Genomic DNA, 13947 nt, shown 5'->3' with positions numbered 1-13947 from the left:
TAATAATACAAATTTGTTAGTTTTGTATATAATGCTTTACAGATCTGAGGATTGTGGTTCAAAGCCAACTCAGGCAAGAAAGTCCTTGAGACTCTTATCTCCAATTTACCACCAGAAAACCAGAAGTGACACTGTGGCTCAAGGTAGTAGAGCACTAGCCTTGGATGAAAAGGTTCAAGGACAGCACCCGGTTCCTGAGTTCAAGAACCTCTCCTCATAAAAAAAAAATAATAATATTTTACTCAGGCAACATGAAAACACAGCTTACTCTTATGTCATAGATATATTTATTTAGATTTATCGCCCAAATATTTTACATTGTAATATATGACAAAGTAAGACTTAGTGAAGTTACATTACAGATACCTGTACATTATCTACTTAATATTTTTACTTGACTATGTTTTGTTGAGATGCAAGTGTACATGTAAGTAAGTCAAAGGAAAGGAGTTGTGAAGGTTCTTCTAATTCATATAGACTTTTTAGCAGAGCCCTTGAGTTCTATTGGGAGACTCACAGCCCAAGAGAACTGTGACTGAAAGAGAGGTGAGCAGTTCTTGCATTGTTTTCTACCTTGCAGTTTTTCAGTGTATCTTCATCTACCAGAATTATGTGCAAAATTTAAACGGAAAGCAGAGTTCTATCTCTGAATAGCAATTTCTAGATTTATCTAAGATTTACCAAAGACCTCTCCTTGCATATGATTAAATGATTGGTTGGCACTCAGTTTTTACTGTTTTGGACCATCATACTCCTGTTTAGGGAACAGTGGTCTTGTGAATGTATAGTTATTGTATAAGGTAAAAGTAGCAAAATACCACATTCATATTCAATTCAATGAATTATTCCCCAATAGTTCCAAAACTTGGGGTGAATGGACCTATGCTGTATCTTTCATGAGAGGGAGATTTTAAATAGCAGAAACAGGTGTATAATTTAAATAAATACCTCATAAAGGTAAACCTTTTATCACATGTCATTGTTCACATTCCAGCAAATGTCGCCTCTGTGCCATACATTTTCTGGGTGGAGTTTCCTAAGGAACACATTAACCACACATGGGATAATGAGATTCTCTGGTGATTTGTCCTCATGGCTATAGCTAGAGAGGCTTCCTACAGCTCAGCTACCACAGGCTTGGTTTAATGCCTCAGTATCTACTAGTTTCCCAGGACAGTTAGCGAGGAAATTTTGCTGAAAAGTTCATTATAGAAATATTCTGCCAATGTGACAATTTGAGAAAGAAAAGTATTTTTCCTTCTTTTAAAAAAAGATAGTCAAGAGCTGAGAAGATGGCTCAGAGGTAGAGTGCTTGGTTGCCTTGCATGCATGAAGCCTTGGGTTCAATTCCTCAGCACCACATAAACAGAACAAGCAAGAAGTGGCACTGTGGCTCCAGTAGTAGAGCATTAGCCTTGAGCTGAACAGCTCAGGGACAGTGCCCATACCCAAAGTTCAGGCCCCACAACTGACAAAAAAAAAAAAAAACATAGTCAAAAAGGGATAGACTCTTTTCATGACTTCCACAAAGGATTCTATTTGTAATGTATTAAATTGGATAGGAAACAGCAGACTTACACACAGAATGAAGACAGATATGTGACCTCTTTGAAAAGTCCTCTTCTTTTCCTTTCCTTTATTTTACATAAGTCTAAATTGTTTTCTTCATCTGATTGTTGTTTGTGTTCTAATTTCCATACTTAAAACAGGAACTAAATTATTAAAGATATAAATATCTCCTATGCAGAGCAAGTAATTGATACAAAGTAAAGAAAACTTGCCAGGTGCCAGTGGCACATGCCTGTAATCCTAGCTACTCAGGAGGCTAGATCTGAGGATTGCGGTTCAAAGCCAGCCCAGATAGGAAAGTCCATGAAACTCATATCCAATAAGCCACTAGAAAACTGGAAGTGGAGCTGTGGCTCAAGCGGTAGAGCACTCACCTTGAGCTGAAGAGCGCAGGGACACGCCCAGAGTCCAAGCCCCACCACCCACCAAAAAAAAAAAAAAAGTAAATAAAACAATCTAAAATTAGCCAATGGAAACATTATTTTAATATATAAAAAGTTGTTTTAAGAAAAATGCTGTTGCCAGACCCAAATTCAGAATGCTTGCCTAGCTAAAAGTGATGGAAAAATTTCCTGATATTAAATATGGGCAGAAAAGCCATTGAATAAAATGTGTTATGTGATCTGAACATCTGAACTTGTGTGTACTCAGTGAGTGTCTCAAATAATATATGTGGGCCTACTCTGCCTCATGTGAACAAAACCAATTTTATTTTTTATTATTTAGCATAAGGATAAATTATGATTATAGTAGCAACTTTTTTCCAGCATGCTGTACAGGCACTAGAGGATAATAAATAAACCCATGTAATGTCAAGTCTTCTTCCTTTTTCTTGTGGATGAGGCAGAGGCAGCAGAAACATACCAATAGTAATCACTGAATCAGCTGAAACTTTGCACTAGTAGACAAGCTATACTTCCTTTTCACACAAATTACATGGTTGAAGTAATGTTAAATCAATATGTGTGTCTTTGCTTGTACATTAATACAGACCAATAGTAAACTTTTTTTTTTGATTGATCATAGTGCTTTCACTCAGGGCCTAGGTCCTATCTCTGAGCTCTTTTATCTCAAGGCTAGCACTCTACCACTTTGAGCCAATGGGCCATTTTCAGTTTTCTGGTGGTTAATTGGAGATAAGAGGCTTCAGGGACTTTCCTGCCTGGGCACGATTTGAACCAAGATTTTCAGATCTCAGCCTCCTGATTAGCTAGAAATAAATGTGGCAGCCACTAGCACTAGGCTAATATTAAACATTTTAAATCGCATGCTTCAACAGCATATATTATTTTATACTACTGTTTTCTAAAGAACTTGACTAAATAGCAGTGGGATTGCGTGTACTTCAGGGTGGGTTTTTTTTTTTGGGGGGGGGCACTTTAATTCTGGGCCTGAGTGCTGTCCCTTAGCTTCTTTTCCTCAAGGCTTAGAGCTCTACCTCTAGAGCCAAAGCTCCACTTCTGTTTTTTTTTCTGTGATTAATTGGAGATAAGTGTCTCACCCAGACTTTCCTGCCCAAGATGGCTTTAAACAGTAATCCTCAGATTTATGCCTTCTGAGTAGCTATAATTATATGCCTGAGCCACCATCATCCAGCTCACTTCAGTTTTAAAATAAAAGCAAACAAAAACCCAGAAAGTATCCAGTCTCATCTTTGCTCAAATATATCTGGTCTCAGAGTCCACAGAAATCCTAAGGGAAAGCAGATGCTGCTCATTGGATCTTCCCGAGGATAGTCTGGGAATTTACTTCTTGCAAATACTCTTAGAACTTTTTATCTCTTGAACTTATCCAGATTTAGTACATGGGGATAGGAACTTGCCCAAGATAAGGATTCTAATGTTTTGTTTTTTTTTTTTCTTGCGATTGTTTCTAACATATTTATAAGATAATTTCTTTGTTGCTTTGTATGTCCCTCCCCCACAGTATAACCCCTGTTTTCACTGTATTTGATGCTGGTATAATTTGTGGAGGGGAAGGGAAAAAATAAATTGTTTAAGTAGGGATACAGGTGGACCCATTGCAACAATAAGATGTACAAGACGTTACGTCAAAAAACAAACTTTACAACTTTGGCGGGGAGGGGGGAGGGGAGAAGAGGGAGGGGGAGAGGAAGGGAAGGAATGGGAAGGGGAGGCAACAATGCTTGTTAAGAAATGTACTCTTTATCTTGCCCATGTAATTGTAACCCCTCTGTGTGGTATTTTCACAATTAAAAAAAAATGATAGTCACATAGAATCTTGAAAAGGACAAATATGTCTTGCAGCAATAGGACTGAAATTTTTGTATAATTTTATTTTCTACCAGAGTTAGAAATTATCGTGAAATGAAGAATCTTTTATTCAATTTATGTGGCACATAAAATGACTTTCCAAAAGAAATGACTCCATTTTGGAGCTTTCTGTATGGACATAAAATGTTCTGGCCTGTATATCTTTGCTTTCTTTTTCTTTTTCTTTTTCTTTTTTTGTGGGATCCCAAAGCCATGGAGCCTACAAAATTCTTCTAAAGCTCCCTAAAGTGAGAGAAGAGTGTCAGTTATGAGTGCAGGCCAAGTAATAAGTGCGGGTTTCTAGACTGTCATCACTGCCATGCAGTCCATTATTGTGCTTGTTGCTCGTCTTCCATATGAAAACTTAATGAAAATCTGCCATAGGTACTTAGACTCAAAGCTGCCTACAGCACCTTAGATCTCATTTTACACAGAAATAAATTGGAGTACACAGAATCATAAAGTGGTTTAACCATTATTGCTTGGCAATCGAGTGATAGTTGAACTCTGGTTCAGTCCCTAATCTCCTAATCTCAATTATGCCAGACTGGATCACTAAAATAGCTTGCAGATATGATTATTGTTTCATAAGTAACACCACAGTGTTATAGTCTATTTAGTAATTACTGTGGTTGTTTAAAAGACTGTGTTTTAAGACAAGTCCAAGATGCTTTATAAAGGAAATGCATTTGACAGCATTCAGTCTTTATCCATACTAAATAACTGGCTCTTCTCCATTATGACACTGTTGGTTAAAGGCACTCAAGGTAGTATAAGACATGGATTCAAAGGGCAAGAAATGCTGTTCTTCACACTTCATCCCCAAAGTAAAAATTTAGCCCACTTGCTCAGTAATAAATATAATTCCTATATAAATATAAATCAATTGCTTTGGTTTGTGGGATTTTCTTTGATTTTGTGGAGAAAACAAACTTCAGTTGCCAGGGACCTAATCAGGATGCCACTGTGAAGGAATAGAAGGAGTATCTTTATTCATATAATGAATGGAGGTTGGGGGTTACCCTAGGTAGCAGGATCTAGTAGGTAAAAGAAATCACAAGAAGTAGGAATGATCAAATAATGGTTTCCAAAAAAAGAAGTTCCATTTATATTCCTCCATTTGGGGGGGGGGGTATTTTTTAATCTTCTCACAGTTCTTTTCTTACCTAGACAGCAATATTTTTAAGAAAATTAAATGGTTCTATATTTTTATGTAGAGTATAGAAACAAATTTTCTCTGTGTGCCACAGTCCCTGTTGGTATCTATGGTTTACTTGGCCAGTCTCTGTTGGCATCTATGGTTTACTTGGCCATGTGCATTGGGAAGAAGAGAGTATATGTTTGTAAGTACAATGCTTGTTCTTAAGTGTCTCCCACTTACAGATCAACCTCACCCCAAAATGAATGTCATTATAATCAAAATACTGAAAACTTGTTTTCAAATTTTGCTCAGTAATGATATATTTTATTGACTTTATTTCAATAAGATCCAATATTCCAATAAATTCCAATTCTTATGTAATTGCTATATAGCATATCATGATGCCACAAATAATAAAATCTAAGTGTAATACAGAACAGAATTATTAATTTTTAATCAGTACATAGAGCAATAAAGAATTTTGTAGGTAGATCCATAAAAAATTCTTTAAGAACAGTAAAAAGGCAATGCCTATTATTAAAATATCTTCCACATTATATATTTTCTCCAAATGCTTACATCTAAAGTCATTATTAGCAAGAAAGTTAACAAGAATGTTTTAAAAGATGTTCTTCTTTAAATATTTACAACATGAACTCAATACACAAAAGCAGGATTTTAAGAGTTATTACAATTATGATGATGTTAATGTGTATCCTAGGATTTATTTGGGGGATTATTATTATTATATTTATGTAGTTATATGTAGAATTTTCAATTTGATAACTAGGTTATGAGTATAATTCATCTTGATCAGTGTAAACCCTTCCACTATTCTCCCTCATTTCCCCTTCTCATCCCTAACCTCAAGTTACATAGTTTAAATTTTACATAATGTAGGTTAAAAATAACCACTGATTTTCCTTACCCTTCCTCCTTCTATTCATATTTTCAATAATATACTTACTTTGTTTTGTTTTATCTCAACAGATAGCTGAAAAATGATTGGAAGAATTGATTCTCTCTGAGACTCATCAGACTATTTCCTTAAAAAAACCTTTATCTTGCTGTGTGTTTGTGAATAAGGTACAGTGAGAACAGCATCTGTTGCCATAATCCCTTAGCATTTAGAGACAATATCAAAACCCCCATTTAGAAATCCTGTCCTAATAAATATAAATATGAATATGTGATTGGGTAGAGAAGGTAGATAGGAGGTGAGAATACAGCAAAGCATCCCAAGCTAAGGAAAAGAGGAGGGGATAAGTATGTAAACGTAGTTTTCCGTAGATAAGATTTCAGTATGTTATTCATCCACAGGAAGAAAATTACAAACAAAAATTTGAACCAACAATCTCTGACATTATTTCTGCTTCTGTGAGATACTTAGGACCAACAGAAGAAGAAGAATCTAGAAAGTCAGTTTGGTACAACAAACAACAACAACAAACAAGGAAAATATCTGCTAATTTATAACTGTCATAATGATAACTGTCTTAGTGGTGTGTTTTCTTTGTACTTTGATCTGTTTGTACTGATATTTAAGCTCCAGTTTTGCTATCTCTTTCTAATAGTAGAACCAGAGCACGCAGAAAACACCTTCACCATCTCTGGAAGTTTGAAGAAAGCAAGTGATTACTTTTGATTTTTCTCCTGTACACATAAAATGGGCTGTGATAGGAACTGTGGCCTCATCGCTGGGGCTGTCATTGGCGCAGTCCTGGCTGTGTTTGGAGGTATTCTAATGCCAGTCGGAGATATGCTTATTGAGAAGACAATTAAAAAGGTACCAGTACTCAAAAAGAATCTTACCACTCTGATTTATTTTATCTTCTCTCTTTTCTTCCTTTAAAATATCTTGCCACTCTGATTTATTTTATCTTCTCTTTTTTTCCTTTGAATAACTGTTTTAGATAGATAGAGAGATGATAGACCTCATAGTAACTGGTAATATTGTCTTCAACACAAAGTTGATTATGAATCACTAAAGTCAACATGATAAAATGACCATGCATGAAATGCTGCAATTATTACATATATTTAACATGAATCATTATTCCTTAAAAGTAAATATCAAATTCTGATAAAAGTAGGTATGTACATTTGTATAAATATTGACCTGATTTTGAATGAGAAATACAAGATTTTTCGAGAATATATGGAAAAAAGTTATTGTATTTTGATTAACGCAGAGAGAAATAGAATATATACACATATATGTATATATTCATTGTATATGTACATATATATTGTAGTAGAATATATACTCTTCATATATGCATACATATAGTCTAGTAGAATACATGCATATATGCATATATAGAATATATACAACATATACAATACATACAATATTTATATAATATTTAATATACAATGATATATATGCATATATTTTACTAGAATATATAAGCATATATGCATATTCATTGTGTAAACTTTTGAAAGAACTTTTTCTAATACGTGTATTAGAAAAAATCTGATTATCTCATAAGTATTTCCTAATTACATGTTTCCTTAAAATTCCTCAGCGAAAGATTCCAGGAATATGTTATGTAGGATATATGTATATATAAATATATATATATATATACATATATATATCAGTATATGTCAATAAATGAACAGTAATTTAATTTAAATTAGAGTAATCTGATCAACAAGATTTACACAAAAATTATCTCTCAACCTATTTCATTCTAATTAGCTTCACACTCACCAGAAGTGTTACCAGCTAAAAGATAGGGTGAGGAGAAGAAAAATACTGATATTCTAAATTAATGAAATGGGAAAACTCAAATGGCTTCAGGAGTTTGGAAATTTGGCTTGAAAAAGGAATTATGCTGCCAAGGACAAGGTGAAATGAGGAATAAGGCCCATTGTGAAATCAGGGCCTAGCCCTAGCCAAAGGAATGTTTGCCAATTGTTTGTCATTTTAAAATTTTAATTTTATGGCAAAGGTATTATACAAAGGGGTTACAGTTACATAAGTTAGTCAACAAGTACATTTCTTGCCCAACATTGTTACCCCCTCTCACATTTTTCTCCCACTTTCCACCCTCCCGCCAAGTTGTAGAGGTCATTTCCAACATAGGATCTTGTGAATATTGCTGTTGCATCGGTTCAGCCTTTGTCCTTTTTGTTGTTGTTGTTGTTTTTAGTAAGAAAATAATCACTGGCTAAATAAAATACATTTGAGCACGTGTTTCAGGGTTAGAATAGTGCATTATGGTAAAGAACAAGAGAATTGAGTTAGAAGTGTCAATTCATTCTGGTATTTCCAGGATTTCCAAGGCCTTTATCTTCTATGTATTCATTTATGGTTGCCATCCTAGTCTTCCAAGATATAAAAGAAAATCCCATTTTATGTCACTGAAAGCATTGACATAATTGAGTAATCAATAGGAAGAATTGATTTGAAAACTTGTCATTCATAACAAGGTATTCCTACTTTCTGCTTTTCCTTCCTGAGCTCAAAATGGTAAATGTTTTAAAGTTTAAAACTATTTGTACAGAATTACTATACCATTGTTTTACTATAAATTAAAACCTTTAAAGGTAATAATTCTTATACTTACATATAGTAAGTTACTGGTAACTATAAGAGTTTCATCCTCATATTTTCCTTAGGAGAAAATATACATATTAAATATCATCCTGGTGCTGGTGACTCACATCTGTAATCCTAGGTACTCAGAAGACTGATATCTGAGGGTCAAAATTGAAAGCCAAACCAGGCAGGAAAGCCTGAAACTCTTATCTTTACTAATCACAACAAAAGCCAGAAGTGGCACTGTGGTTCAAGTGGTAGAGCAGAGCCTTGAACAATAAGCTCAGGGACAGTGCCTAGGCCCAGAGTTCAAGCCTCAAGACTGGACAAAATAAATAAATAAATTGATATTGAATACTATATACATATATAGTATTTTAAGGTTAGTTTTATTCTTTGCTCTGGGATTCCCAGTTTTCTTGGTTGCACTTCTGCTGTAAGCCAATAAAAATAGTGAGTGATGATATAAGGTTTGTCAAACAGTATAAGATGAATCTTCTATCACTCATCCACAATCCCAACTCTATTATCTGTGGTCCCGCCCTGGATATTCTGCAGAGAGAAGAAAACATTAATGTCATTTGTAGCACTGAAATTATAAGTTGTCATTTCAAAAACTCTCAGTTAATCAGAAAAAAAGTCAAAATTTCTCTGGGCACAATGTTATATATGAGGTTTCTGTACATTATCAGTGATCAATAAACGAGTATTGGTCCTCTACTTTTCCTCTTTATGTAACAAAATTAATGCTTATAAAATATCTTGGGTGGCATATGACTACCAATAACTATTTAAATTAATTTTAATATGTATCTCTAAGCACATAATGGTCAATTGTAAGAAGGTAGATTTAGTTAACAAAATGTGATTTTGTGTAATGATTAAGACAGAGTAAAATGAATTTCTTAGCAACTGAAAGACATAATTTGGGAAATGTATGCTTAGAATAAAACTATTCAAAATTATATATTACTCTAAGACTTCTATAACTGAAATATGTATCATATGGGAAAATGTATTCAGAAAGAGAAATACTTAGAATATGTATGAAACTTAACAAGAAAGAGATTTAGAGTTAGAATTTTGAAAACTCTAAAAATAATGGCATAAAGGTTCAAAGGACTAATTTACAATATGGGAACTGAAAACAGGGAAAGAAAAAAAGAAGTAAAGAATATGAGAAAAAATACTGGCTTAACAAGAGAGATGACCATTGTGTATTAAGTGATGGTCTAATGTAGAATCAGAGTTGGTTTATGCCTTTCAGTAAGATTAGAGAAGACCTGAGATTAGTATTCTTAAATAGCTAGTATACTTAATTACTGTATACTAAGTTTCCTATATGAAAATCTGTTAAATCTTCCCAAATTAGGAGAAGGTAAGATTTTTTTACTTAATTTTTAATTATGAAGGCTCATACCAACTTACTACTTCAAAGATTCACTAGAGAATGAATCGGGCCATGATGGTAGACAACAAATATCACATACTCTTATGCTGTATCCTACAATAAAAAGGATTGGAAAAATGAGAATAAACCACTTTCTGGGAGAATTTAAAATTCTCATTCAGAAAGATTTTTATATGTTTGAACAATACAACAGGAGGCACTGTGGCCGGAATGTGTTGAGATAGCTGAGAGAGAGAGAAAAAAAGAAAGATAGATAATGAGATGCAATGTAATTTTGGATACAGAGAATAAATGAAGCAACAGTAAAGTAAGTAAATAGCCAGGATGTCCAGCTGACTTGCTGATAGAAATACATGTCTGAGAAAATGAAAGAAGGATTTCATAAGTAGCTTGATAGGAACTTTAGGCTTTATGTCAAAATTCGAAGTACAGACAGATTTGAACGTTGTGAGAGATTACAATGAATTTGTTTCTGTAGCGCTTAAACATTCAGAGAACTCGATAGAAAGATTATTATAGGGATTTGGATATGATCAGAGACAGGAAGACAAAGGCAGAAAAGGAAATGATTGTATGTGGAAATATTTTATGTGAAGAAAGAGACAAGTATAATTTCTGCAGGTTAGTAGAAAAGAAGAATAAGATATTTCCTGGATGATAAAAATTAAGGATATAATGGCTAGAATATTACCACTAGTGAGTTGAAAATAACAAGAGAATAAAAAATAGATTATTTCCTTCATGTTGTTGACACATGTAATGGATATAATCTTTTACAAATCAAAGGGCAAAGTATGGACCCTGACTCACAAAAGAGGAGGTACCAAGCTGATATCTGAGTTCAAAAGAACTGCTTGTTAATGGCTTATGTTGTTGGCCCACTACATAGACAGAACCAGAGCTATCATCAAAAACGCAAAGAACTAATGGTCTGTGGTATATCCAAGGCTAAGCTTGATTTGACTCCCAGGTTTCTATATTATCACATTGCCCATTTCAATTTTAGTCATATGAATAACTTAGGAGTCTTAGGGTACAGCTTGGGTTGCTGGGCATATGCTTGGCATGCATGAGGCTCTAAGTTCTACCCAAAGTTACCCTCTTTCAAAATAAAGCCTTTTTCTTCGTGTTTGTATAAAGCACTGAAGATCAATAGCATAAGCTCTCTTACATGTACAACTAAAGCGCTTCACAAAGTCAAAATTCTGATGCCTCTTGCAAAAGATTATTTAAACCTTGATATTAATATCACTTGACAAAAGCTTAATGGAAGTTTTATGACATATGTTACTTTAAATTGAATTGAATTGAATTGAAATTCCCTATAATATGTACTATAGAAACAAAAATAGAATTTAAGGTTTCTTTTTGCCTCTAAAAAGATTAATGTTCAAATTCCCACTATATTAATCATTAAATGCTACTATTATTACTATCTTCAGACTTTTTTGTTGTTGGTGGTGGTGGTCGTTGTGGGCCCTGAACTCTGAGCCTGGGCGCTGTCCCTCAGCTCTTCAGCTCAAGGCTAGCGCTCTACCACTTGAGCCACAGCGCCACTTCCAGCTTTTTCTGCTTATGTGGTACTGAGGAACTGAACCCAGGGCCGCATGCATGCAAGACAAGTACTCTACCACTGAGCCACCTTCCCAGCCCCTATCCTCAGACTTTAAAAGAAGTGATCCTTTAGTAATTTGCTAAAAGTATCTTCAGATAAAACAAATTGAAACAATCATTATTTAAAATGACCAGATTTTGAATCAATATTTATTTTAAAACACATGATTCTAGCATTTCTAAACTTGTTTTAAAAATTGGTACTTTTTGCATAATAGCTACAGAATGTTTGCAAAGAAATGTCTGAAGTATCATTTGTTAAACATAGTAACAATTTTATAATGTCATCAGATGAGAATACGAAAAATAATTATTTTTAAATTTAAATATCAATAGAACTATGGTTGCCCTTGGAATTCCAACACTGGGGGGGCTGAGGCTTGAGGAACTCTAGTTCAAGACCAACCTGAGCTATATAGTGAGATGATGACTCAAAACAAAACAGAACAATTACCTTAATACAAAAATGGGTTAAAAATTACACATAGGCTAGAGTTCACAGTTTAAGTTCAGCCTGGGCATAAAAGTACATGAAATGACATTCCAATCAGACCCTGCTATAAATAAAGCCCGGGGCCATTTGGCTGCCTTCCCCACTGACATATGGTAAGGGAAGTGGAAGTGCTGCAGCTAAGACCAGCCAGGGAGACCCTACTTGAAAATAGCACAGGCAAAACGGACCTAGAGCATAACTCAAAGCCAAGAGTACCTGCTTTGCAAATGCCAAGCCCTGAGTTCGAACTACAGTATCACCAACAAAGGACAAAATCAAACAAAGAAACAGCACTACATATATTGTCAACTTCCATACAATGACAAAAAAGTTACTTGAAAACAGTGTTTGGAGAAATAGCATAAAGCACATGTAATTTTCTTCCTCCAGCTCAATTTGTTGTCACCATAGTTTGACTTTCATGCCATATCCCAAATCTCCCATTTCAGGTTTCTACAGAAATTCTGGACATCTGGACAATTCTGGACATTTCTGGACATCTGAAGTATATTAGATCTTGTTAAAAATCTATATTAAATCTTACTCCATTATATTTCACCAAAGCTGTTTGGTGGATTAACTGATAACCTGTAACATTTTCAATTCTCAGCATAACTGTCAGCAAAGTTCAAATCTACTTTCTTTCAGTGCACAAACATAATATTTTTAAACATGGAAATATTGTTCAGTTTAGGATCCATTATGAGTAAATTACAATAGCAGATGAGAAAGACAGAGGGTATCGTCCATAGCCATCTGCTTTTGAAGGAAGTGCTTATTTGAATGGTGATGAAACAAATTATAAAAATAACTAAGTAGCAGAAAGCAGTGTCATGGGACATTGCACAAATTATTGGCACATAACTGAGTTAGATGGCAAATTCAATGAAGCACACAGTGAATCAATGTGGGAAGTAAATGTAACAGTTCACACTCTCAACAATGGGACTTCCTTGAATATTTGCTATGGGCTAATGTTATTCTAAGTAGCCACACTTACCAGTTTTCCTGATTGTTTTCACATATTTAAACCATATGCCAATGTAATCAACTTGTTTTTACTCATAAAAATACAAAGTTCTGGGGCTGGGAAAGTGGCTCAGTGGTAGAGTAGCTTGCCTTGCATTCATGAGGTCCTGAGTTCAATTCCTCAGCACCACATAAGCAGAAAAAGCCAGAAGTGGAGCTGTGGCTCAAGTGGTAGAGCTGAAGAGCTGAGGCCCAGGCCCAGAGTTCAGGCCCCATGACCACCCCCAACAACAAGCAAAAGTTCTTATGCTTTGAATTATTATTATTATTATTATTATTATTTTGTAGATAGGGAAAGTGAGGTCTCAGGAGATTAAAAACTGTCCCAAATTTAAATGCTTATTACTCAATCAAAACCCTTTGAAGATAGTTTCAGTGTTGAACGTTTCACTCACTCTGTGCCTTCACTCTGTTTCAAAGATACAAACTAGTCCACCACTTTCTTAGGCTAAAGAGCAAAATAACCTAACTGATTCATTTCAGTCTGCTGTGCATGACTGTGTTCTTACGATTTTATAACATCCTTGAGAAATGAGATAAGATGTTTTCTACATTTGCAATATATCTACTACACACGGGAAGGGTATTTTGATAGTCACATTAAATATTTCAGGTGCATACATACCCGTTTCATAGTAACAGCAACAGGCTAGTATGTAACTAAATGGAAAGTATAACTGCACCCAGCATCTGTTTTCAATCAAAGGCACATAGAAGGGTAGAACTTTCAAGGTCACTTCCATCCTAACTGGAAGATATGCTGAACAATTTGAGATTCACCAGGAGGAATCCAATCATTCCTGGGGCTAGACAGTCTGCCTACTTTATGTCTTGATTGAATCCTGACTTACACATTAGCAAGGTGAC

The 13947-nt window shown here is 34.6% G+C and overlaps 1 protein-coding gene across 3 annotated transcripts in view; it reads left to right on the top strand.

Annotated features, from left to right (window-relative positions):
- Window positions 1-13947, top strand: part of Cd36 (CD36 molecule) — a 53915-nt gene that overhangs the window by 17135 nt on the left and 22833 nt on the right. For 2 of the 3 annotated variants that reach the window (XM_042684567.1, XM_042684565.1), the window contains exons 2-3: window positions 5974-6069; window positions 6558-6769. In XM_042684567.1, coding sequence (XP_042540501.1) covers window positions 6650-6769 — 120 coding nt within the window. In that variant the 5' untranslated portion in view covers window positions 5974-6069; window positions 6558-6649. The remainder of the gene's footprint in view (window positions 1-5973; window positions 6070-6557; window positions 6770-13947) is intronic. The other variant, XM_042684566.1, reaches the window with a different exon arrangement.

This window comes from Dipodomys spectabilis, unplaced genomic scaffold (assembly GCF_019054845.1).
Source record: "Dipodomys spectabilis isolate Male_0828 unplaced genomic scaffold, ASM1905484v1 ptg000089l, whole genome shotgun sequence".
In the NCBI taxonomy this organism is placed as follows: domain Eukaryota; kingdom Metazoa; phylum Chordata; class Mammalia; order Rodentia; family Heteromyidae; genus Dipodomys; species Dipodomys spectabilis.
Note: the sequence above shows the minus strand (reverse complement) of the source record. Positions and strands in the feature narration are given on the sequence as shown.